Source organism: Poecilia reticulata, chromosome 2 (assembly GCF_904066995.2).
Source record: "Poecilia reticulata chromosome 2, P_reticulata-male-v2, whole genome shotgun sequence".
NCBI lineage: Eukaryota > Metazoa > Chordata > Actinopteri > Cyprinodontiformes > Poeciliidae > Poecilia > Poecilia reticulata.
In genome coordinates this window covers 36,393,067-36,420,279 of record NC_088831.1, presented here as the reverse complement: position 1 = coordinate 36,420,279, position 27,213 = coordinate 36,393,067, and the positions used below count along the sequence as shown (strand labels likewise).

Sequence of the window (27,213 nt, the reverse complement as noted above, 5' to 3'; positions counted from 1 at the left end):
AAATTTCCCCTCCTTCAACATGGAAGATGACTCCATAACATGAAGCATAAATTTATCTTCCATGCACACACAACAGGGGCCTTATACAAGTATTAACACCCCCTAAAATGTTTCCACATTTAATCACATACTTAAATGTGTTTTATTTCGATGTTATGCAGCAGGTTAGCATAAAATAGTACATATTAGTGAAGTGGAAGAAAACACCAGTTTTAGAAAATAAAATCTGAGTCTGGCAAACACTCTGTGGAACCAGATTACAACCATTGTTTAAAAAAAGTCATACGGGGTCCTGTTTGTCACAATATCTAAAGAAAACTACAAACAAGACAGAGGTATTCTGAAACTAAATGGCCAAGTCACTGTCCAGACCCACATCCAATTAAAAATCAGTGGCAGGACTTGAAAAGGGATGTAAACAGAGCAACTTTTTAGATTTCTAGTTGTGCACAAATTCTGCAGATTTAATTTCAGCGAAAAGTTGAGCTACAACACTTCTCAGATTGTGAAAATAAAATGTTCTGTACACTGCATGCTTTTATATCAATTATAAAATCTAGTAAAACACATTAAGGTTGGACGTTGTAAGTGACAAAATGTTATAAAGTTCCACATTTATCACCTGCAGATGAAAGTGTGTTAAGATTATCAATAAACACAAATCAACTCTGATCGCTCCCATCCTGGTTGGTTTTAATCCATTTACAATCACAGTTTTCTGTCGTTTTTCTTTTACATCCAGACAAAATCTTAAAAGATTTTCTGATAATCTCTCATAGCTTCTGATAACGGTAACCTTCACATAATATAAAAGGTTATGTGAAGGTACATTCAAGTTGTGGTAGACTGATCCCAAAAGAGCTGCCACTGGAGTGGAAAAAAGACAAGTAAGCAACATTCTACAGCAATAACAAGGAGAAATAAAATAAAATATGCATTAATGTTGCAGAGGCAAATCTGAGTATGTGTGACGGAAAATTAAACTTCTACCCCACAGCAGAGCCGTATAGTCTATCAACCGATAAAATGAAAACAGTAGTTACAAATGCTACAGTAGAAAAACACAAATACCTGCACCTGAGTTTAGGAAGTACCAGTTATAATTATGAACATTAATTTCTTTGTAATGATGATTTAACTGAGCTACACTAAGGATTGAACCTACATTTTGCCCACTGACTAATGTAAAAAAAAAAAAAAAAAGCACCTAAAGAACCGTAACGTAGATTTTTTTCTAACAACAATATATGGATTAAGGCTTTTTAATTTTATAAACAACCAGATTAAAAATGGGTGAAGATTAACACCTTTTTGTTGCATGTTTCTAGATGATAAAGTGATAAACTATAACATACAGAAAGACATTCAACAGTCAACCTACATGACAGTCATTGAAAGAAACTGCAAATAGAAATATGATTTATGACAACTTGTCCATTAATAAAGTGAGTAAAGTACAATGTATATAAGCAGAGGAGTCAAATCTTTTTTTTTTCCTTTAAACTAGGAATTTAAACATCCGACATTTAAATCACATTATGCCAGGAAACATTTACCTTCTTAAATAATCCCTAATCATACTATTTGTTTGCAACACGATTTGTTTTCTTGTAAATAAGAAAATATTTCGAAATAGACACATTTGATGTGACTTGTGACTGGAGAAAAATGACCAACAGATTTAATTTCAACACAAATCAATACAACTAAAAGAAATTTATGACGGGTAAATTGGTGTAAGACTAATCTTGGTTCCCGAATTTGGACACGAACTCTGGTAAAATGCCATGTTTTTGTTACGTAAACACCATCATAAACAATTTATATACTCCTTTTTCCACATGTCACATTTATCCTGTGAAATTCAACTGAAAAGCAAACAAATTTATTACAGCGAAAAAATAAAACGAGTAGAATAACCTTGCTGCATAACTGAGAATAACCTTAAACAAATATTTGGTTGAAACAGAATTTGATTAAATTTTAGCATTTAGTTTTCTTCTTGTACACACCTAACATCATTTATTGTGCATATCCTGATAATTAATAGTGATTCTCTTGTATTACAGTTTAACATAAATGTTAGATAATATGTAGAAAGCATTTGAAATTATGCATTTGTTTTATTTTTCTTACATCACAAAAACCAGGCAGTTTAACAAGCCTGTGTCCATCTCAGAGAAGCACTGTTTGTACCTAATGCTCTGCAAGAGTAAATAAAGATTCTAGTTTCCTTTATCTATAAATATTAAGATAATATTTTACATACATTCTTTGGTCCTGCCAGTTTTGTCCCAGTAACGTGTTAATGCCCCAGTTAAAATCATTTTAATTAGCATCATTGTTACAGAACCTCACAGAAACGGGTTCAGTGATGTCACTGCAAGGTTGCTCCCCATGTTTTTAATCTATCTGATCCCAGACCAGCTATGGAGGTAGGAGGTCCACCCCGAGCCACGAGAGCCGTTTCCCTCTTCCTCTCCTGAAAGGAAAAACACCAGTGTAGGGATTGTTAAATGTTTTAACTTAATCTAAATAAATTACTTAAATTACAGAGAAAAAAATAAACAGTGGACAGATGAGGCTTTTTTTAATTTCAGGATAAATTACGCAGACTTGTACCTTGTGCAATTGCAGCCAGTTTGCTCTTCTCCTCTGGACTGAGTTGCAGCATGGTGTGAATGACGGGCAGCAGCGCCTGCCTCTCGCTGCCAGAACGCAGGAAGATAAACTGCAGCAGGACGTTCTTCAGATACTCCAGGTTGGCCACGCTCTTCTCTCTCTCCTGGTTTCGCTCGAGTCGCCTAACTTCGCTCTTTAACAGCTGAAGGACGATGAAAGTTACATGAAGCAATAGATTCCTATGAGCTTGATTTAAGACTTTTGTTTTGTTTTAAACTGCTAACTATGATAATATTTCCAAGTGCAAGTGAAAGACTCATAGGATGCACTCCTCTAAAATACAGACTTTTTTCTTGCTAGACTTTCATTAGCTAAAAATGGCTGATTTACTACAATCTCAAAGACAAAGTAGCAACTGAATGTACCTTTCTGATGATGAAAAGCAAAGTAGTCTTCTTCAGAAAAAAAATCTCATTCAAGAATGGGCCAACAAATAATTTGCATCCTTCCCATGATTAATTTCCTGATATATCTTGTTATCCCAGGTTGCTGTTGTGGTTTTGTGTGTTTTTTTTTAATAAATACAAAAATTAGCCAGTTTTAGAGGCAGTGATGCATCCTTTAATTTCACAATTATGCATCACTTTCTGTTGGTCCATCAGATAACATTTATATAAAGCACACTTGGAAGTGACGTTACATAATGAAGGATACAAATAATTTTGTAATTCAATTCAATAATTAAAATAATTTTCTCCTTAGCGTGCTAAAAATAAACATTTGAGGGGACAAGAAACCGGTCTTGCCCTGACTGGCACAGTTGACTCGATAGCGAGTGACACGTCACTATTCTCGCGAGAGTTCAGAAGGAGAATACATAACAAGTATGGCGGCGCCCTCACGGACAGAGAAGCCTGGAGTGAAATAAAAGTGGATATAAAACAGCAGCTATCGCTTCGGACTGTGTTGTTTAGAGTCATATAACCTTATAAACGAAGTTACGGTGAGAAATGGGATATGAGCGCCTTCTTTGCGGAGCTCTGGAGCGGTACTCCAGGCTATTTCGACTCGGTAATTTTCAGCAGGAAGCTCGAGCCTTTCAAAATGCGACCCAGTCGAACGGGGAATCCACGCGATTATTTACCTGGTTCGGATTAAACGGGGAGATTCTTGCTCCCACAGCCCGCCAGGTAGCAGCCCGTCGAGGCTACTGCAGCTCCACCCAGCCTGCCAAAGATGTCACCCTGTTCGAGCACGACAGAACCCGCTTCTTCCGGGTGCTGACGGTCTTCTGCGGCGGCCAGTTCGTCTTCTGGACGTACCTGGCTCAGTTCGCTTTCACCGGGCTCAGAGACACCGGTGGAAAAGGCCGAGTCAAGGCGCCCACCACCACCACCGGACTGGCCGGGATGTGGAGTTTCGAGATGAACCTGGGTTCAAACGCCTGGAGGTACGGCTTTACCCTGGGATGCCTGACCATAGGAGCGGGGATAGTCGGGCTCGGGGCTCTGTTCTGCCTGAGGTCCGTCAGTAAGGTGGTTCTACATAAGGGCGGGAGGATGGTGACGGTACGGACACAGTCTCCTCTGGGACCAGACCGAGGCAGGACCATAAATGTCCCACTAAATCAGGTGGCCTGCCACGCTCACAGACAGGAGTCCCCCTCTTTCATCCCGCTCAGAATCAAGGGACACCGGCTCTACTTTCTGCTGGACAAAGATGGGACCGTAAACAATGCCAGGCTGTTTGACGTCACCGTTGGTGCATACAGACCATTTTAATGCAACATGATGAGGATTGGGGTTTCTTTATTTACTGTGAAATAAAATATTTGAAATAAAATGTGGGCTCATAAAGATTAATTTTGTATTATAACATTTAAAACTTTCCTACATGTTTCCATATGCGTCAAACTCAAGCCCCGTGGGCCAAATATGGTACGCCAAAACTTGTCTATATGGCCCCCTGTCTATAAACTTGTCTATATGGTATGCCAAAACTTGTCTATATGACAGTTTCTCACAATACCAGAATTTTATGCAAAATCAACAGATCTTCGTGCTGATGTATAACTGTGAGTTTATTGCTAATTTACATCAAAAATGGTGATAAACATTGGCTATAAGTGACTTCTAACTCATACTTGCAGGTGGCAGTTTTTCTTTTATGACAATGCTGACTCAGCTTTACTTGATGTCAAGTAATAAAAATATCACATTTTATGTCATAAATAAGTGGAAATATTGCAAATACTTGTAGTACCACAAAATAAATCAAAATCCTGGGGGGACTGATGAATGCGAAAAGATGTTCAATATTAATTTTAAGTACTTATTGAATGCAGAAAGGAATTTATTCATAACTTAACAGTTTGTTAATGGGTTTTATTAATAAATTCTGGCACAAACTGGCCTTGAGAACATTCATGATCTTGATATGACCCAAAATGAAATTTAGACACTGCTGGCATGTTTTAGAAACCTTCCAGAAAACTGCAAATACGCTTCTACACTGTTCCTTTAAATGGAAACTAAAATGCACCCGTTTAGAAGTAAGTGAAACATTAATCAACATATTTTATCTACATCTGCTTGATGATTTTTAAGATTGCGTTTGACTAAATGTAATGTTTACTGCTCGTTTCATCATTAGTTACTGTATTATGATTTTATGGGAAGCTCTTCGATCTTCCTCGTTGCTGAAATGTGCTGTGCAAATAAAGTTAAGGTTAAATAAGATGTTCATACGTACAGTGATTTGCTCCATGAGGACGGCGTTGGTGGCCTCGGTTTCGTGCAGCAGGCCGTTCATGTGCTCCATGCTGCGCGTGGCTGTGCTCAGCTTCTCGCTCAGCTCCTCTTTGCTCGGCTCCACCGTCCAAACAAACGGCTCTGGAGATGCAACAAGCAAATTAAACAGTATAAATAAATAAACAGCAGTCAAGTATGAAAATTAAATTAGTTAAAATACTTTATTGTTTATTAATTTTTTTGTCTATTATTCTACATGAACCTCATAAAAGTAAAGGAGAATAATTACACTGTAAATAGCTCCTTTGTTACTGGATTTAATCTGTGGTATTTTTGTAGCTCACCCTGTTTGGGGTCTGGGGATGTGAGCAGCTGCTCCAGGGAGGGCGGGGCTGCGAGTTTTGGCGACAATATCTCGGTCTCCGTGGTTTCCATGCCTTCCCCCTCCTCCCGGGCCATCGACTGCAGGTCGTTGAAACCCATTGATCCCAACCCTGCTTGGTTCTGATCGGCGTTTCTCCGCTGAAGTTCTGATGCCAGAGGCTTACGGCTGGACTGGGCCGACGCTGCACCTGAGGTTAGCAGATAAGATGGGCTTACAGAAGAAACATAACAATAGTTCAGCTACAAAGTGCCAATGATTGTAGAACAGATCCTAACAAGTTGGGATGTTTTTTATTTGGTTTTCATAAACACTTAACTGTGACCCTGTGGCTCCGGGGCCCCATGTGGATTTCTGGACTTTCCACATTGACTCTTAAAAACAGACTAAAAATGATTAACTGGAAATTAAAAAGAAATATAGCGACAAATACAACTTTAAGTGATTTTTTGTGGAATAATTACATTTAAAATTACCATCATCTTTATTTAGATTTATTTATTTTTGCTATAATTAGTTTGAAAACTATGTGCAAATAACATCCAATATAAGAAAATGTACCCATCATCATTTTGAAAACGTTTTATGTTTTTCTTTTAATTAAAACCTAAAAATAGGAGTAAGTTGGTGCTTCTCTGTGGTAAGTATTTCTCATAAACTTTGCTATTTTTCAAAAGATGAAGTAGTATTTGTGGCTCCAAGCCCGTTTTATTTAGTTGGACTGAGGGCAAAAATGGCTTTTTGGATTGTAAAGGTTGCAGATCACTGTGCCAAACAGTTGAAGCATCACACAGGAAAATGATGAGAAAGAGGGACAGTGACTTGAGAAAGTGGGAGGATAAATATGATTCATGAAGCTGTAACTAAACCGTCTTTCTCACTTTCCCCCCTCAGGAAGTTAACAGGCAGAGTGAAGTAGCTGCTGACCAGTAGAGGGCCTCGTTGAGACACTGAAATAGGCGATCATTTAGCCAGGATTATATGAAAACATTTAAAAGAAGAAAAAAAAAAAAAATATATATTCTAATGTATTCTGCTCCTGAAAGTCTAAATCATTTTAGCTCCAGGTACCTGGCAGATCAAACAAACAAATGAATTAAACTTAAACACCCTCAAAGGTGACCTACCATGCTTCCTTTAACAGGTTAAGATAGGTTTATGTGCTTTACAAAAGATGTTCATTACATTTTTTACACAAAATCATTCTTGCATATTGAGATTTTAGTCTGAGATTTTGAGCTGGCTTTCATAATGAGCTGCTTTAGGGTCTCTGAACCTTTAAATCAATAGGCTGCTGCTGGCCGCGGCCCCCAACGCAACGTTTAAAATGGCTGCAAACAGATGCGTAATTACACAACTGCAAATCTTTGAAAAGCAGAAGTGGAGCCTCTTGCACATCCAACTAACATACTTGTCTTTTCCAACATAAGGCGGTAAAACCAGCTAACCAAACATGATGGAATTGGGTTGCTAGGTGACGGGCTGGGCTTGGCTGGGGTTGCTATGTAACGGCACAGTGGCCGATGAATAGGGTCATTTTTAAAAACACCAAAAAACATCAACTTACTGGCAAAAAAAGAGTTTTTTTTAAGTGCTTGGAGTATTTTTAGAAACAGTTAAGACACAACTGGAAGAATAAAAATGTGTAAAATGTGAATTTTGCATAATGAATCACTGAATAAAGGATAAACACTATTTATTTATATATATATTTATGAGGGAACAAGAACTCAAGTTTGAAGCAAAATATTATCCAATCAGCAGCCTTCACCTGGTTCATAGACAGAATAAATAAAGGAGAGATATGGATAGATTTCAATGAGTGGTACATGTGACTTACAGTTTGATTACAGTAAATAATCAAACTGCTTGATTGTACCAGTAAAACAAATACAAGCTGACTCAATCCATGCAATTAAATTCAGAAATACGTGGTGAGATAAGCCAAACGCACCCTAAAAAACAGGGGTCTTTTATGTGTGAGACACTAATGAGGAGCCTCTCCAGATGCCACAGGGGTCTGTTTGCCACACTGCGAGGCGGGAACAGAGCTGCGGCGCCTCGCCAACACCTGGCCAAGCTGAAGTGACAGAGAAGCAGCACACATCCACACGCTCGCCTTTCCAAGTCGTTGGTGTGTGTATTTGGTGTTTCACTGCATAGGGCAGCTGTGTGGGAGGTGATGAATGAGCTCTGCTGATAAACACGCCGATATCTTCACCCCTGTGAGCTCTCTGTGTCCCATCACTCCTCTCATGAAGCGGAGGAGGAAACAAGACAGAAAACTTCTACTCTATACACCACTTGATGCTTCAAAGGATCTCCTTAGGCGATCCTAAAGCAGCAAATGTTTTGTCTGATTTAACGTCAGCCGGTGAAAGACAAAACAGGGTTTCCACAGTTCTCCTTCAGTAAAATTAAATTTTTTTTCAAAGTTTTCAAACTTTTCCAGCACCACACGTTGGAGATAAAGAAAATTAAAAAAGAACAGTTTTAATTCACTATTATATGATATGATGCATGACTTATTAATGTCTTGTGAGTAAAACTAAAATATAACAAATGTTTTGAAATGTCTCACACACCTGACTGGTTCGAGAGATAAAAACTAATTTAACAAAAAAATCCCTGAATTCCAATAACGTTGTTTAAGGTATAAAATATAAGATGATCAATAAGTCAGTAGGTTATTAGGAATAATAAATATTCATTACATTGAAACAGTCCAGAGAAACTGTGTGAAGAAAAATTATCTTCCTGCGCAAATTAAAGGCAAAGAATACAAAGAAAGTAAAGTAAAAGAAATCTTTTTAAAAAATGTAAAAAAGTTAAATTTTATTAATTCTCACTAACTAAAAGAAGATAAGTTTTTAGGTGTATGTGATTGTCTGGTTTCAACTGTAAATGCCGTTTTCTAAATTTCAACTTTTAATCAAACGTTAGATTGAACTTTCAACAAAACTATTCAGTTTTAATATCAAACCTTTTCCAAACACACAAACACACACAATTCAAATTCAAGCATTTTCAAGAATTTCAAGCACCTGTCTGAATCTTTAATTATTTTTCTTAGTTTTACAGTGAATGTAAATATCTGATTTCATGTGTAAGATGCCCACTTGTTACATTTCGCCTGTTTAAAGTGCTTTTGGCTGAGCTTACTGTTCTGGCTCCGCAGGTTGAAGAGCTGCTCCTCGACGCGGCTCAGCTGACCCTGCAGCGTCTCTACGGTGGCCCGGTGGTCGTCCTGCAGCTTCCTCAGCTGCTCCCTGTAGGTCTGCCGCTGGGCCTCCACCTGGGACGACAGGTCGGCCTGAGCCTGGGTCACCTCTGACCTTAACGACACGTTCTCTGTCTGCAACGTCAAAACCCTGCAGGACGGGTCAGAGGGAAACAGGAAGTTAGGAATCTGGAAAGTTCCTCAAGTTTGTTTAGCCCACAGCATGATGCTGCCACCATTATGTTTCACTGTGGGGATGTTGTGCTGAAGGTGATTTGAAGTATTGGCGTTTCTCTGTAAATCCTATTTAGTGTTTGTTTCATTTGGCAAAAGTATCTTCATCCAGATGTTTGCGGTTTCCTCTCAACAACAGGGGTGTCCAAAGTGCGGCCCGAGGGCCATTTGTGGCCCTTGAACTGATTTTGTGAGGCCAAAATGATGCAAGTTTGGTTGATAGATGCAGATGGACATTTTTAATTTGTAACAAGGGTAAAATTATTATGGATATAATTTTCTTACAATAGAAAATGTAAAGTATAACACAAAGTGTTTGTATTTTTATATCCAAGTTTTAAACAAAAGGTAAAACCATGTTATTCAGAGACTTTTACTGAACCCCAAATCAGCTTTGATTTAGTTTATTAAACTTGACTAAATATAGAAAAAGTTTTTCTTTAAAGTTCTTAATACTGAAAATAAATGTGTTCAATCGAGCCCAAAAGAATCTGAAAACTAGATGCATTTCTTAAAATACAGCAAAAGCGGAAAAAACTACAGCGACGTATTAGAGCTTCTGTAAACAGAAGAAAAGAAAAAAATGGGTAATAAATTTCCATCACAAAATCTCAGAAATTTTGAAAGTAATCTCTTAACCTTTCTGCAGCAAAACTCGGAAATGTTCAGCTTTTAAAACTCCAAAAGTCACAAGTTTTTGCCATTTTTTCCCCAGAAAATTTCTGAGTTTAATCTCAACATTTCTGATTTTTTTTCTAGCAAATTTTTAACTTTTCAAACTCAGAAATTTTTCCAGAACATTTGCCAAAAAACTAATACTTTTTTGCTTTTAATTTACTATGGCTTTTGCTTTTAATTTACAATGGCCATTGAAAGAATCCTTTTCATGTTTTGGATCTACAATTAGTATCCATTAAAAAAAGAAAAAAAGAAATGGGACTACTTTATTGGTTTTATTTCAGGTTGTCGGGGTTTTGGCCCACCACTACTTTCGACTCAGCAATTTTGGCTGATGTAAAAAATTTGGACACCCCGGTTTTCCATATGGCTTGAGGAAAACAGGATTTATTAACAGGACTACTAGTTGCCTTTGACAGATTCTTCCACCTGAGCTGTGAATCTCTGCAGCTCCTCAAAAGTTACCGTAGGTCTCTATGGCAGCTTTTTAGATTATTCCTGTCTGTTCAGGTAGATCGGAAAGTCTCTGTAGTTTAGCCGTTGAGCCATGTTATTTACATTTCGGGATGATGAAGGGTGAATTTCATTGTTTAATACTAAAATTATATACTAACACGGTGGATTCTAAAGGTCTTTGGTTGTGAATGTGAATGTGCACACCGCACGTTTCAGATCGTCATTTTAAAACTACCGTAACATAAAACCCCAATAGAATACATTGAATATTTTGCTTGCAATGTGAAACGGCATGCATACTTTTGTACAGACAAACAACAGAGAGGGGAAAAATTAGACAATATGTCAACCTGATGAGCACACAAACCTCAGCAGATGTAGAATGAAAAACCAAAGCGTTTCACCTCTCTCGCAGCTCAGCCTCTTTGCTGATGTTTTCCTGCAGGATTTTGTTGTGCCTCTCCAGCAGAGTGTCGTGCTCAGCCTGGAGCTGCTGCAGCTCGGAGACGCTGCTCTGGAGGCTCTGCTGGCTCTCAGACAGGCGGCTCCGCAGCTGTTCAACCTGAGAGGACAACTGCTCCCTGCAAACGACCACGACGACGATACACATAAAATAAACCTAGTGAACATTTAACACTGGAACTGGAAGACATTTTAGATACCCAAAATAAAAGAAAACAACAGAGACAACAAGTAAAAAGCATTCTGAAGGCTATGTAAACAAAATTAGTTGAGACCTGAAAAGTTTGTCATCTAGTTTTTAGTAGAAAAACGATAAATCATGCACCTGGAAATTATTGAGTATGTTTTAACTTATCATGCAATTAATTGATTTATTGCGACAGATTAATCTCAAACTATTCCCACAACGTACATCTACTATGAAAACAAACTGCCTCAAATTTAGGATGAAAGCTTGTGCCTCACCGTTTGACCTGCCATTTCATTTTAAAACCACTGAGCAGAAGTTTATCCTACTTAACCTTCCTGTTAAATGTTGCGGACATTTAACAGGAAGCAGCTTTCTGATTGCATCCTGTCAGCTTCTTCCCTCATTTTGCTCTCACCTCTCTAGTTTCCCAGAGTCTCCGTCAGGCTGGGTGCTGGTTTTACTCTTCTGCTGCTTGAGCACGTTGTGAACTCGAACCTTGTAGCTCTCAAACTCACTTGTTGTTGCCATAAGCTCAGCCTGAAACCAACAAACAGATTCAGTGAAGATCTGCACACAAAAAAAAGCTGAAGCTTTTTATTTTTACGAAGGATGATGGTTACCCAATTTAATCTGTTAACAGATTAAGCTGGAGCTGCGCGTTTTAAATGCCGAATATATTTTTAGAAATATACTGAGCAATGTTTGTGTATGTTTTATTATTATTATTTTATTTAATTTTTGTTATGTGCAATGCTGGGACAAACCAATCCATCCAGACCTTTGGGGATCAATAAAGTAAAATATGCTGCCACCAACTGGAATTGATTGTTATCTGGAAAATTATGGATTTACTCATCAGAACTTCATGTAAAAATTAGCTTTCAAACTATTTCCATTGCTAATTGTGGGTCTTACAAACAGGCTGCAATCAGCTGAGCATTTAAACATGATGAATGTCTGACTGAAACACGCCTGACATTGTAGATAGAGGTAATTAAAAATAATTGAGAGATAAATTATGAAAAGAGTCATTACTTTTAGCCTCATTTATCAATCGTTTCTCATGAGCAGGAGCTCAGTTCATTTGTTAGAACTGTTATGCTCTTGCTGAAGAAAGCATTACTTCTCACCTTCTTTTTCTGTGAATTAAACCTGAGAACAGAACTAAAAATGAGGTAGTTGAAGGATGAGAACCTTTGCAGTGTCTCTGTCCTGCTGCAGGCTGTGGATGCGCTGCTGCAGGGAGCTGCTGGTCCTCTGCTGCTGCTCCAAAGCGGACTTCAGCTGCTCCTGCAGGCGGTGCCGCTCGGCTGTCAGCTCACACATCTCAATCTGAAGTCAACAACACACACGTTTTAGAGTACAAGTGCTGGAACAAAATCTTGATTTGCTTTTTACATTTGAATCAAGATGAAAACCAGAAAGTAGGACTGGACAGTAAGACTGAAAAACATATCGCAATATAAGCATTTTATATCAGTCAATATCAATGATTATTGATTAGTTTTTTTGCATTTTTAGAGCACATCCCCCCAGTTTTAAAGTCCCTACATCTGATCTGCATCCCCAGAACCAGAAACTTTAAATCAAGACTAAAAACCCACCGGTTTAGAGTTGCTGTTGAACCATAACAAATGAAAAACTGAACATATTTGACATGTCTGATTTTGGTGATGGCACTCATCAAAATATAATTAATTATTGACTGTATGGTGTTTTCTTTATAACTTTGAAATTTTGTGCTTCACAAATAAACTTGGCTTGACTTAAATAATGTGAAATGCTGCCAAACATTTCATATTTTATCCAGTTTTCTTTCCACGCCAATGTCGTTTCTTTTTAAGCAAATAAACAGCAAATTAAGCAACTTCAAACTGCTGCCGCGGAATTTACCCTGCAGGCTGTTGCTAGGTAACCAAAAAGTGAGGGAGTTGCTAGGTAACCAAAGAGTGAGTCAGTTAGTTGCTTCCACCAACCTTGGTTAGCTACAGTGCAAAAACATAACATTTTTACCAAGTATTTTTTATCCAGTTTCTCATGCAAATATCTGAATACACTTGAAATAAGATAAAACAAACATACAAATAACTTTTCAGCAAGATATAGAAGCTTGTTTTAAGTCAATAATTCCTTAATATTGATAAAAACTACTTATTCCATTGGCAGATCACTTCACTTGTAACGAGACGTTTTCCCCATGTATAAGTGAAATAATCTGAAAACGTAATAAGTATTGTTTCAAAAATATTCAGGCATTATTGACTTAAAACAAGCTTATATTTCTTGCTGAAAAGCTACTTCAAGTGCACTAGAAACTAGACTAAAATACTTGGCAAGATTTTGCGTTTTTGCAGTGCAGCTGTGAGATGTTGCGTGGTCAAAGCTTTTCCTTTGCCTACATCCCCCAGAATGCTGTGCGGTTATGAATCAGAGTACAGTGAATATTCTATACATTGAATATTCTATCAGACATATTATCCATTGATATTGATCACGTGTTTATCTCGATATATGTTGTTATTGATTTATTGTCCAGCGCTACCAGAAAGGGTTTATTTGTGATACCTTGGAGCTTTCTAGCTGCTGCTGGTTAGCTTCCAGCTCTCCTTTCAGAGACGCCTGCTGCATCATGAGGGAGCTTTCCTGCATGCATGAACACACGCAGATGACACATTTAGTAACTCTTCCCAACATCTTCCAAGGCCTTCTCCAGTCATGCTTACACATGGCCGCATCGCTCTATTTACATTCATCAGACATCCGTGTTGCACAGTAACAGGAAATCTTTGGGGATTCGCCAACAGAAACACACACACAGACCTGTTTCATGGCATCTGCCAAATCTTTCTTGGTTTTCACCAGCAGCTGTTTCATCTTCATGGTTTTCTCCTCCTCCTGGTCCAGTTGAGACTTCAAAGCCTCTGGAGACACGCGGAAACATGAGACGAGAGCAGACATTAACAGCAAGTCAAAGCAGAAAACGTGCTAAAATATAAAATTAAAAAATATTTCAAATCTAAACACACAACAGTTGCATGTAAGCTGAATATTACTACTGAGTATGTTTACTATTTATGAAGACATTTCTGTGCATAAATTAGAATAGCATCAAAAACTTTATTTACTTCAGAAATCCAATTCGAAAAGTGAAACTCAAGTAGATTCATTATTCAAATAATAATTAATTTTAGGCGTTTACTTTAGGGTCATCAGTCCTGGCCGCTGATTATATGTGGGCACTACATGTTTTCTTTTCATTTTTTTTAACAAACGCCTATTTTGTAATTTCTATAAAGCTAACAAACCCATATTAATGGAGTTGTGTGCATATTTTTGGATATATATGAACATAAAAAAAATACAGAAAATGAAGACGTAGCAAGTTCTTTGGGGGGAAAACATGGAATTACTGGCAAGGGGACATATTAAACTTACCATGCATCAGTTCATACTCACTGATGTATAGGATTACCTACTAATATGCCTACTAATATTTGCATTAGTAGAATAATTTTTCTTTAGCAGATAGGGCACCTAAACTAACTCCAGCTCAGTGTCCCACATCCTTTTAAATCCAGTCCTGCTTACAGTTAATAAAAACTCCAAAAAATCAGAATAATGCGCAAAGCTATTATAATAAAAATATGTGTGTAGTAGCCACAGCCTTAACTCTTTAAGGACAAAAAATTAAATACAAAATACATTAATTAATTACAAATAAGCATGTGAATCATACCAATTTCCTGCTTGTGGGTCTCCTGTGTCTGGTTCAGTGTGTTAATCTGGGATTTCAGCTCCTCCACACACTCCTCTTTCTCTGTTAGTTTTCCATTTAGTTCTTTCACCAGACGTTCGTAGTCGGCCATCTCCATGTCCAGCAGGGAGCTCTGCTGGGCCTCCTAGTGGTAGAGTAAACACCCTACATCATGACTGTGAAGAGAGTCAACATTTTTATCTGGGAAAATTATGTGGCTAAAAATTAAGGTTTTTTTTTTTTTACCAATATTTATCTTGAGGCCTATGGGCTATATAAAACACGTTCATTAGACAAAATAATTCCTAGATTATAAGATTTTAGTTTGGTCAGTTCTGCCTGTTTTGAGGTCTTAATAGAATGAGTTGTTTTAGAGCCTCTTGTCACTTTAAATCCGAATAAGCTGCTGCTGGCCACGCCCCCCAACTCAAGGTTTACACTCGCACGTAAAAAGAAAAGCAGAAGTGGAGCATCCTGCACAACCAACAAAACACTAGCCTTTTCCAGCAGCCGTTGTACATCGCATAAAGTGGTAAAACCAAACATGATTGAATTCTGTTTGGGTTGCTAGGTGATGCGCTGAGCTAGGCTGGGGTTGCTAGGTAATGCCACAGCAGCCATCATATTTGGGAGGTTTTTGAATTGGTTCCTTTTCCAGACACCAAAAAACATTAACTTGTTCCTAAAACACAGCTGGGTGTCATTTTTAAGTGCTTTGGCTGTTTTTGGGACCCAAATGGAAGAATAAAATGTAAATGTTGGATAACAGTTTCCCTATAAGTCTATGTTTTCAAATAGGAAATAAATGTTACAGATGACGTTAGGATAACTGCAATAATCAAAATATTATGCTTTTATCAAGGAAGAATGGACAACAGTTGGTTTTTATGTCTTGAAAAAAGCTTTTAGATAATTTTATACTTCACATTTTTGGGTAACTACTGTTCTACTCTATAATCAGATTGTAAGAATCTCATTCAGACAGATTTTTACAAAAACATGTTTTTTGGTGTGTTTACAGACCAAAAAGAGAGGAAGTTTTCTGACTTTGATTAATTGGGGGGAAAAAAATCCCCAGTCAAGGGAAAATTGGCACATCACTAAAATGATTATTTTATATCTTCAACAAATGTAATGTTCAGCAATTAGACTAACATGCATTCACTTTTCGAACAAACAAATAAAATCATTCCTGACATTTTGATATTACAAGGATCCTTTAAAATAAATGTATTTACTCTTTAGAACGCAACATCCTTTTCTTTAAAAAAAAAAAAAAATCTGTATCACCATCCAGTTTCTTTGACTGAATTAACAAAGTGGACAAAAGACAAAGTCAGGCCTTCAGGCAGCTCTCAAGTGTACTATGTAGGCCTCCACTAATGGAAAAGTAACAGCAGCTCGTTGTGCTGTGGGCTAAAGCTGCTCCGGTTCTCTGTGACGTGCCGCCATGGCTTCAGGCTGGCCATCACCGGCTCGAGTTGACCCGAAGAGACACAGTGGGTCTGGGAAACGCTGGTGTGTTTGGGTACCTTGCGTAGCAGCTCCAGCTCCTGGGCGGTCTGCTGGGACTGCTGCTGCTGCCTGTGGAGCTGCGCTGTCAGCCCCTCCACTTCCTTCGTGGCGGACGACAGGTCCTGGAGGGGCAAGCAAACACTTTGAGCCTGTCAGTAAACTATAACACTGCTCTATCAGATTTAATGATACCAAGTAATTGGTTTACAAGATTACTTTGCAGACATTTCCAATACTTCCAAAAAAGATTTTCTGGACAAATTAAAAGGGCAGTATTATGTAAAATCAACTTTTTGAGCTTTACATCATGTTATAATGTTATTTCCTCCTCAAAAGCAAACCTGGGAGTGTTTACTTTGATTCTTTCATGCATGTTTGACAAATCCTTTAATCTCCATGGCAACAATTCAGCTGTGCAAAATGCTCAAATGAAACTAGCTCCACCATTGCCTCCTACGAGCTGCAATTTCCAAGCTTCTGCCACACAGAGCAGCCATTCCCTATGACTCCACTGCTCAGCTCCTTCAGACTAGCCAACAGTAATTAGCAAACACCTGGTGGAGCTGCTGAGCTCATTAAACGACCTACTTCTCAGTGCTGCGCTGGTAAAATGTTACTAAAGGGTTAATAGAGGAGAGATGTTGGGATGACTTCCTCAAGGCAGAGTTTCAGAAAGAGCAGGAGCTTTTAAAGAGACAGAAGCCCAATCCACACTATGACATCATATTTGACATATATCACTAAAAACAACATAGTGACTTGATTGCACTGTAAAATGACACTATGTGAATGGATGGTTCATAACCGAGCCCCTTTAATCTTCTGTGTGTGTTCATGTCCACCTTAAGCTTCTGGTCCTTCATGGCTCTCTCGGCCAGCAGGTCTCTGTCCAGGCTAGCCAGATGTTTTTGCAGTTCCTGGTTTCTGGCCTCCAGCTGCTTCACCGAACTCCTCATGGTCTCCAAGCCGGCCTGCAGATCCTCCTTCTCACTGCTCAGCGTCTCCTTCTGCACAAAGGGCCACACTCTTTACTGAAAGAAGCTCAATAGTCGGCCATCAGAGTTGGTAAACAATGTTTTATCATTTACAGCTTTTTAAGTTTTGTTGTTTTTACATAATAAATATACTAATGTGTAGTATTGATTTAGTAAATACAGATCCTGCAAGAAACAGAACCTTAATGGGGTGGATAGACGGAGGACAGATGGATAAAAGAAAGATGGGCAGACGGATAGAAGACGACTAATGAATGAATGGATGGATGGATGGATGGATGGATGGATGGATGGATGGATGGATGGATGGATGGATGGATGGATGGATGGATGGATGGATGGATGGATGGATGGATGGATGGATGGATGGATGGATGGATGGATGGATGGATGGATGGATGGATGGATGGATGGATGGATGTAGATTATGTGACGATATGTATTTCCATCTTTTATTTTTATACTTTTTTAGTTTATTTTCATAAAACCACCATAACTGGAAGTCATTTTATTTCACAAATTCAGATTTAAATCATGAACACATTCCTGATTGGACAGTCAAATTTAAAGTCTTAAATTTGACCTTTTCCAGGTCTGGATAAGAACAGAAAAGGAAGAAACCGAGACAGTTTTGATTTTCGTTTCCTTGAGCAATATCTAAGATGACTTAATTTAGTTTTTTTTTTTCTTTGAGCGACCAGAATAAACTTTCTCTTAAAACAGAAACAGACTAAAAAGAGGAGCTGAACTTCATTCACTGTTGAGACGTGCTTGTAGTCAAAAGAATCAACCCTGCTCAAACACACGTGGCGTTTCTGAAGAACCACCCGGGCGAATCTGACATGAGCGGCTCTGTGGAGTTTCCTCCAGACAACGCGGCGGCTGCAGCCGTCTCCAGGCAGCTGTCAGCCAAACACCGAACCAATGATGGGTAAACTCAGACGTCGGGAACAACGCAGGGATCCCTAACTAGCTTAAGCGTGCGCGATCCCACTGAGAACCTCCAGCTCATCTGAGAATAAACCGAGTCTCAGGAAATGCAGCAGATGGAGGCTATACCTCGCTCCATTTACCTGCCAGACAGTTACGAGCTTAGAGGGGGAAGGAAAGGAGTTATATATTCAAAAAACAATTTCTCCCTTGCGCAGCCAGTCACATCTGATGGTCTATTTGTGGGATGTATCTGGGAGACGTGTAGCTGGCTAAAATGACTCAGTAAATCATGTGGAGTTATGCTCGCTGGACAAAGTCTCACTGCTAAGATTTACAGGAGGCTGGGAGCATTTTGTTTGTTGTGTGTGTGTGTGTGTGTGTGTGTGTGTGTGTGTGTGTTTATTGAGTGTGTATCCCAGTTACCTGTGTGACAGCACTGCTGAGTCGCTTGGTCAGCTCGGCAATCTGTCTCTCGGCCGCCTCCACCTTCTCCCTCTCCTTATCCAGTTGCTCTGTTTGCCTGTCGTAATCTATCTGCAGGTTCTAAACACAAACACACACACACAACCTCAATATTCATCACTGGAGGTCGGTTGAACAACTCAGTGAAGGAAAACACACATATCAGCTGCATTTACATTTGGCTGAGGAACAAAACTCTCATTAGACACAACAGAGTGCTTCCCTCTGTAATAGACACAGCTGCAGGGCGTTTATGGAAACCACTGGGAAATTACACTACGCCAATTAGCTAAAAACTGTTAGGAAAAAAAGGAGATGATTAATCAAACTTGCAGGTTTTATTTGAAGCGTATTCGCATTGTGATCAAATGGAAGAAGGCATGAGTTTGCAAAACAAAGTGTTCTTTCACTGCAATTATGGTTTTACCACAGCCAAAGATTTAAAATGTACTCCATTACTTTTTACTAAACACCTCAAGCTCAGTGAGACGGGTTGGAGAGTGTAATGAACATACAATAATTTTCATATCTTTTTCATCGATTATTGAATTACTCGCCAACCAATTTAGTAAAGGACTAATTGTTAACTAGAGTATGCAGGCCAAAAAAGACCCATTTGCTGAAAGAACAACACACTTAACTGTACAAAACTATGCAAAGGCAGAATCCCAAAAACCACTGGTGTTTGTGGTTTAACATGACAAAATGTGAATAATGTTATGAATAACTTTGGAAACTTTTCTTTAGTTCATTACATTACCAAGTAAAACACTATTTACTAAAGAGGGATTATTGAACAGTTTCCCCTTCCTTGAATTATTACAGACTTTTAACAGCACTAGTGATACATTAATTTAAGTTTCATTAATGTACTAATTCATCCGAATCCATGTAAACTATGACTGTATTAAGATCCAGTGCATCCTACCTTGTATCCTTCAGCTCCATGAATGATATCTTTCATTGAAGTGTTGATCTTTTCCCGCTCTGCTTTCAGTGACGCAACTTCCTCCTTCAGGGTTACAACCTGAAAAGAAGTCCAATAAATTATACTTTTAGCAATGAACAATTATTTATATAACAACTACTGAAAATGTCAGAATGATTTAATTCATCTACAGTTTAAATGTTTTTTTTTATCCAGAGCCACATGTAGGAGGAGGTGGGCCCTGGGCTCCAGACAGTTTGGTGCCCGACTCTCACAAAGTCCTTTTGCTCATAAAAATGAAATTAACAGTAACAGCAGATTCAGGAATTGGGGACAAAAACGAAATATTGAACAAAAAAAATTCTACTAACTCAACAATAATCAAGACATAATATTTTAATAATAATTAAACAAATAGAGTAGTGACATTTTTTTAATTACTGGAAAAGAATGTCAATTACTGTACATCCAAAACTGAAAAAAAAAAAAAAAAAGATTTTGCTTGTTTGCCTTACTAAAATTAAAGCACCGTTTGAAAAATTAACAACAACAAAAAAGCCAAAATCATGAAAACGGAGTCTGAGAAAGAGCAGGAGTTTCTTAAAGAGACAGAGACCCAATCAAAGCGTTAAGTTACAATTATTTTGGAGCCGTTAGACTCAGATGTGATGAAAGTAATAGATTACCTCCTTCTTGCTGTTGTCCAGTTCCTTCTTGGCTTTCACTGCTACTGCCTTGATTTTGTTCATCTTCTCGTCTTTTTCTTTGATTTTATCCTCTAGGAGAGCTGAGGGAAGAAGAAGAAGAAAATGGTTTACTTTTTTTTTGAAGACTGCTTATTTAGTTAAATAAAATTGATGAGATCTATGATCACACCTAATTTCTTGGTTGTCTCATTGGCTTCACTTCCCTCAGAGGAAGCAGATTGGACATTAGATTCCTGTGAACAAAAAAATAAAGGTACAAATATTAGAGGGTAAAAATAGCACTAATAAAATGTTTTTCCTTTAAGCACAACTTTGGGAGATCCTAACCAAGAAACCTTTTGATGCCATGGTCTCACAAACAGCCTCACAAACAGCATGGAAATGCTACAAAATATGTGACTTTTAGATGGTTTTTCCTCATTTTTACTCACTATAACATAAATGCTGCCTCATATCTTTGGATTTTAGTTGGTCATGAGTTCTGCGGTGCAAAATGTTATTATTAGGTAATATATTATGACATGAACATCAGATTAATAAATAACAGATGATCTGATTCAATTATTTTGATCATAAGTAATATTTTACTTCTTCTTCACAGTTCTTGTGTTTTTTTTGCAGAATTTCTTCCACAGCAGAGTGGCTGGATGTTTCCTTCTGTCTTTTTCTTGACAGAAATGTTTTGATTTTGTGCTCGTTTCTCTAGCTTGAGGAGCAAAGCAGTTTAATAAATTTGTCTGGAGGCCAATTAGAAAGATGAGTGTCAGAAATAACATTTCAACTGGAGTCATTTTATTCCTTCAAGGTATTTATAAATGATTTAGCAGAAACAAAGTCTATATGTCGCAACTTAAACTGATTTCAGGAGTGTTAATGTTACTGATACTGAACTGGGTTTCTGTTGTAAATAATTGTTTAAATGTATTGTTGTCAAGATACTTTAGTGAGTTTCATCTTGGTTAAATAAAAGGCTAAAGATAAATAAGAAGTTATTTCAACTTATTTTTTCCTCCAACTTTAAGCATCCTTTGTCGGTTCCCCAGAGGGCCGCGCCCCTCATTTGGAGAAACCCTGTCCTAAACATGATGTGATCAGATGTCTGACCCACCTGCAGAGCCGATATTTCATTCCTCAGCTGTGAAACCAGAGAGTCCTTCTCTCCGAGCTTCGTTTCCCACTCCTCCCTCTCTTCTTGAGCCAGGGAAACTTGGCTCAGGAGTTTCTGGTTCTCGTCACTAATCTTCTCATTAACCGACTTCATGTCTTGGAGATCCCTCTGCAGCTCCTCTACATCCCTCACTACGTCCTCCAGGTTTGACCTCAACATGTTTCGCTCCTTTTCCAAGTCTGTGATGTGAGCCTGAAAGTCTGTCTGCATCTCTTCCTCTCTTTTCTCGGCCTCCATCTCTTCAAGTCTTATCTTTAAGAGGTTTCTCTCGTTTTCAAGCTCTTCGACTCGCGTCCGGAGATCTTCCAGCTCCTCCGCTGACTTTCTGAGGACTTCAGATTGATTTTCCTCCAGCAGCCTCATGGAAGCACCAGATTTCTCAGCCTCCTCTGTTAGCGACTTCACCTTCTCCTCTAGTTGTTTCTTTTCAGATTCTCTCTGCGCCATGTGAGCCTCCAGGTCAGCCATCTTGGATGCCATTAGCTTCCCGTCTTCCTGAACCTTGGACAGCTCCAACACAGCCTGCTCCTGTTTCTGATGGAGATCGCCCCTCTCCGTGGAAAGCTCTCTGACTCTCAGCTCCAAACGGGAAACCGTCTCCTCATAAATCAGTGTCTTCTCCTTCAGATTTTCTTCCATCTTTTCCTTTTCCTCCTTCAGATGCTTCACCTCGCCGTCTGTTTGCATCCTCAAGCTTTCCACCTGCTTGCTGTTGTCATCTCTGAGTAAAAGTGTTTCCCTTTCTTTCTCTTGCAACAACGACTCGATTTCTTTCGTTTTGGCGTCATTCAAACTTTGCACTTCGTCTTCTTTCAGCATCAGCAGGTGCTGCGCTTTGTCCCGCTCTTCAGTCAAAATGGCGGCCATTTCTTTCAGATCTTGAATCGTGTTCTCCTTCATCTTCAGCTGTGAGAAGATCTCCTCGTTCTGCATAGTCAGCTCCTTCACAGCCTGTTTTAAAGAGGTTTCTTCTTCTTCTGCGGAAGTGGAAGCTTTCTGGCTTTCAGCTGAATAATTTTGCTGAAGGTCTTGGATATTCTTCATCAGAGAGTTTTTCTCCTCTGTGATTTCAGTCATTCTCACCCGCAGCTCGTCTCTCTGCTGGCTGAGCTGCTCGATCTTTTCTTGAAGGTCTCGCACCGTTTCGGCGCCCTTTTCCTTCATGGCGTTATACTGCTGGACAAAATCTTTGGTCTTCTCCCCCAGCTCTGTCTCCACACTTTGAAGTATGTCTCTCATCTGCTGGCACTCGGCCATGGCGTCGTTGCGTTCTCTGGTTAAGGCCTCACATCGGGCTGTCAGCTCCTCATTCAGATTCAGGTCGCTGCTCGGCATCTCAGCAGGAGTTTTAACTTCTTGTTGCTCAGGCTGAAGCTTCAGCTCGGGCTCAGTGGTCGGACTGTCTTTATTCATCTGCAGCTCGTTGATTTTGAACTCGAGCTCTTCTTTTTCCACCTGGAAATCCTCCTTGACCCGCTCCAGCTCTGCTTCAAGCTCCGCCTTCACGTTGCTGAGCAGCGTGAGCTCGTCCTGCAGCATGGTGTTCTGGGACTGAACGTCGTCCAGCGCCGTCCTCAGTCTGCCGAGCTCGCCCTCCTCGCCGCCGCTCTGCGGTTCGGCTTGCTTGCACCCGGACAGCTCCAGCATTTTGGCGATCCCAGCGCCACGGCTGGGGTCTTCGTCTTCCTCCTGAACGTCCTGAAGGTAGCTGTCTGCAAAAAACAGAACAACGTCGCCTCAAGATGCTGCTAAAGTTATAAATAAGTTGTTATAACACAGTGAATCATACCTGGAACTGTCACAGTAACAGTTTGATGAATGATAAGTCACAGAAATTATATTATGGTTATTTTGACACCATTTTCAACTAACATTATAATTGCATCATAATGCAAATTTGACCTCTGATAGGTGAATAGATACTAATTTTATAAAAAAATGCTCCAAACTGGAACAGAAAGACATTTTAGAACACAACAACCAAAAACAATAATAAAAAAATAAATCTACAATAATAAATAAAATGGATTATGATGTCTCTTTAAACAAAAGTGCCCTTTAAAAAAATATTAATCATAAGGACATTGTGCGGTTAATTAATTAATTGTTTATTGTGACAGGATTGATCAAAACACAAACTTCAATGTATTTTTGGGAAGATTTTAAATACAAAATTGTGCAAAATTATAGTGGAAAAATTAGAGATATATGAGGATTTATGCTTTTTTATGACCTGTTGAGTGTTTTTGTGGTAGAATGTGTCAGCGCGATGCTTGTTCGATTCTCACCAGAGTGTTTTATATATTTTAGTTCAGTTCAGTTTCATGAACATGTTTGCTGACAGCAGCTTCTGTCAATAACGTTTTTCTTGCCTGGCCTGTAAGTTCAGTTGGCCACGTTTTGCATGTTTGCATTTCTGACATCGTTTCTTAACCTACAACTAATTTACATTTCTCCATTACCTGTTTGCTCTGTTCATTGGTCTGCAAGAGCTTTTATATAATCACCAGTATTCTCTAATAAATCTCTTAGATCTTGATAAAATAGCCGTACTTATAATGACATTTCTTTTCATACAACTTGATTCAATTAAAAGTATTTGTTCCATTTAATTTTACTAAAAGTATCAGAGTAAGGGGGTGAATACACTTTTTAGACATTTAGTTGTAAATACGCGTTCATACTGTTCTTTTGTTTTAAATTGTTTTTGTTTTCATATAAGTTTGTTTATTCTTTTACTACATTCAATAAAGTCAAACTGCTACTACTAAATATTGTAAGGATGATGTATAAATGGTCTTTCATGTCACAATTATGCATCACTTTGTGTTGATCTGCCAAATCACTGTAAAAACAAAATCTTACCAAGAATTTTTGTCTAGTTCTACTTCAAAATCCTTAGTACTTTTGAAGTCAAAATTGATTTACAAGCAACTTTTCAGCAAAATATAGGAGCTTATTTTAAGTAAATAATTATTTAATACTGTTGACAAAGTTTTAGTTCTAAGTGAAATAATCTGCCAGTAGAACAAGACATTTTACAATTTTTTAAGTTAAAATGTCTTGTTCCACTGGAAGATTATTTTACTTGTTACTAACACTTTTTTAATAAATATTAAGGAATTATTTACTTAAAACAAGCTTCTATATTGAGCTGAGAGGTTACTTGTAAGTGAGTTTTGTCTTATTTCAAGTGTACTAAAATATTTGCCCCAGAAATTGGACCAAAAATATTTGTTAATTTTTCTTTTGTAGGGATGAAATCCACATCAAATACATTGAAATCTTTAACTGTAACGTAAAATAATAGTTAATTCATTGCTTAATTGACATGTAAATTAAATTTAAGGCTGTTTTTATGCACATTTCTCCTCAGATAAATCAAACCAAACCAAGAAAACAGTAACTTCCTTCCTCCTGTTGTACCTTTTGAAGCCAGCTGCTCAGTCAGCTCCTCGGTGAGCAACATGAGGCGATCCCTCTCGACCTCCCAGTCCTCCTCCAGGGCTTTCATCTCCTCCTCATGCTGGACGGTTTTCTGAACCAGCTCCTCCTTCAGGTTCTCCACTTCCTGCTGGGCCTTCGTCAGCTCCTTCTGGTACTTCTCCTCCAGCTGCGCTGCCTCCTCCGAACTTCTGTCTTGGATTCCCTTCATTTCAGCTCGAAGGGTTTCCAGTTGAGCTTCCAGAGAGCGTCTGATTTCTTCTACACTCTCTTGAGCACTGGTGTATTCTGCTCTGCGCTCCTTCTCTCTTTCTCTGTCTCGTTCGTCTTGTTCCTGGAGTAATTTCTGGAAATGAGTCACTTTTTCATGGTGTTGGCTTCTGGATTCCTCAATGCTGGACTCCAGGGTTTCAATCTTCCTTTGGTGGTCCTCAATAACTCGCTCATGTTCACTTTGCAGCAGTGCTAGATCCTCCTGAAAATAAAAAAATAAATAAACAATCCGTCTTCTTTACAGACATAACATTGCAGAAAATTGTTATGTTTGTGGTATTTTACCTTGGCTTGCTGTTTGGTTCTCTCTAGCTCTTTGCGTGAAAGTGCAAGACTTTGCTGAGTTTCAGCTTTTTCCAGAAGCAGAACATCCATCTTTTCAGTCAGCTCCTGAAACAGCAAACAGAATAAAATTACAAAATGTTAACATATTTACTTTTACAACAGATCTGGAGATATACAAACCTGTATCAACAAGGCATCCTCTGGACTTTTGTCAGTGCTGTTGGATTGTTGTTTAAGGGATTCAACGTCTTTTTCCAAATCTGGGCAAACAAATAAAGTAATGTCACAAATTCACAGCCAGAGAAGACTCACCAGTCGTGACTTTATTATCTACCTGCACATTTGGTCTTCATCTTTTGCATGGCAGCAATCTGTTTTTTGGCATATTTGATGAGGTCATCTTTGGACAGTGTATCCAGCTGTGCAGGGAAGAAAAGAAAGAGGAAAACTAATCTTATGAAACAATCAAACTTTAGGGCTGTTTTAACATCATCTTTCCACATGTAGGTTTTATGCACCAACATGTTAGCTTCTAAGGAAACCTCCCAACACTGTCACTGCATATCATCAGCCATATATCAATTTGCACTTTTAAAACAAATGTGTAATTCAGCTTCTGATCCTCATTGGTTATAGCAAAAACTCTTTTTAGGGTTACACTGGAAATCAAAAAAGCACAAACTCCAAGTAGCTGCTTCAAACTAACACTATACAAGGATGGGCTGCCCAAGTCATCAACACAATTTAATTAACACGGTGATCCACAGTACAAGGACTCTCTCTTTCATTTGGCCTAACAGTAAAATTTTCCAGTTTTTACTCAAGACTATCATGGCACTCTCTAAAAATGTAAACAAAAATGTGTGACATATTATTGTCAAATCAATAATTTCAGATACATTACTACAGTAGTAATAATACAGCTCATGACATGTATTGATTTATATTTTAACAAAAAATATAAATTAAAAACCTTCATTTTGCAGTTTGTAAGTCCTTCTTGCTCAGACTAATATTCAAAATGTGTTGATTGTTGGAATCTGAAATATTTCTCAACAGCAAAATTGTGAATAAAAATAAAGCCAAAAAAAAGTAATTCTGTCATCACATTAAACAATCATATCTTTAGATATGACCAATGATTTTCACACTAAAGTATGTTTTAGAAAGAAAGGTCCGGATTAATTAAAGACACAGAAAGTTGTGAGGTACCTTTGACTTGGGAGCGCCAGGTTGGGATGGAGTCCCAGCCTCAGCTGCAGAACCACCGGGATCCTTTTTAGAGAAAAGTAAAAGGAGTAACATTATTAGATTAAAACACGTTGGGTTCATCAGGAGAGGAAAAAAACGTTTATGTCAACCAAAGCCTGACAATAATGTTTACTTTTTGCATAAAACTTGTAAATATTTTTTCTTCCAAGTTAGCTTTTCATTTGAGATAACTGTATTAACGAAAACGGCTCTGAGTTCTGGTATCTGTAACTTCAAGATGCTCCACATCAACTTGTAAGGTTAGCTAAAGCTAACTTCTCGATACTTAATATTTACCTCCATTTCAGGCGGCTCTTTAGTTTTTCCTCTCTTCTGTGTCACAAAAGCAGATACCAGGTGTCTGACAAGGAGAACTTCAATCAATATCTAAGATTACGATCGACTACGCAGCGATTTAGCACGGAAACATTTCATCTGTTTTGGTTCTAAGGTAGCAGGCTAACGCTAAGACCCGCTTCCGCAATCGTCAACCGGCTGACGTCG

At 38.4% G+C, this 27,213-nt stretch overlaps 2 protein-coding genes across 2 annotated transcripts; one reads left to right on the top strand and one right to left on the bottom strand.

The window, feature by feature from the left end:
• Nucleotides 1-669: 669 nt before the first annotated feature.
• gcc2 (GRIP and coiled-coil domain containing 2) lies at nucleotides 670-27,213 on the bottom strand. Its single transcript, XM_008403445.3, has 24 exons — nucleotides 27,007-27,213; nucleotides 26,671-26,733; nucleotides 25,793-25,877; nucleotides 25,639-25,718; nucleotides 25,459-25,563; nucleotides 24,883-25,375; nucleotides 21,397-23,168; nucleotides 20,458-20,521; nucleotides 20,268-20,368; nucleotides 19,582-19,680; nucleotides 18,615-18,734; nucleotides 17,106-17,270; nucleotides 16,281-16,385; nucleotides 14,731-14,893; nucleotides 13,815-13,915; nucleotides 13,560-13,637; nucleotides 12,189-12,326; nucleotides 11,410-11,531; nucleotides 10,747-10,923; nucleotides 8,917-9,125; nucleotides 5,717-5,944; nucleotides 5,374-5,513; nucleotides 2,623-2,824; nucleotides 670-2,482 (listed from the first exon to the last, which is right to left on the bottom strand). Exons 1-24 carry the CDS (start codon nucleotides 27,010-27,012, stop codon nucleotides 2,409-2,411), a joined length of 4,890 nt encoding a protein of 1,629 aa, XP_008401667.1. The 5' UTR covers nucleotides 27,013-27,213; the 3' UTR covers nucleotides 670-2,408.
• On the top strand, nucleotides 3,492-4,464 carry tmem223 (transmembrane protein 223). Its single transcript, XM_008403436.3, has one exon. It carries the CDS (start codon nucleotides 3,633-3,635, stop codon nucleotides 4,401-4,403), a length of 771 nt encoding a protein of 256 aa, XP_008401658.1. The 5' UTR covers nucleotides 3,492-3,632; the 3' UTR covers nucleotides 4,404-4,464.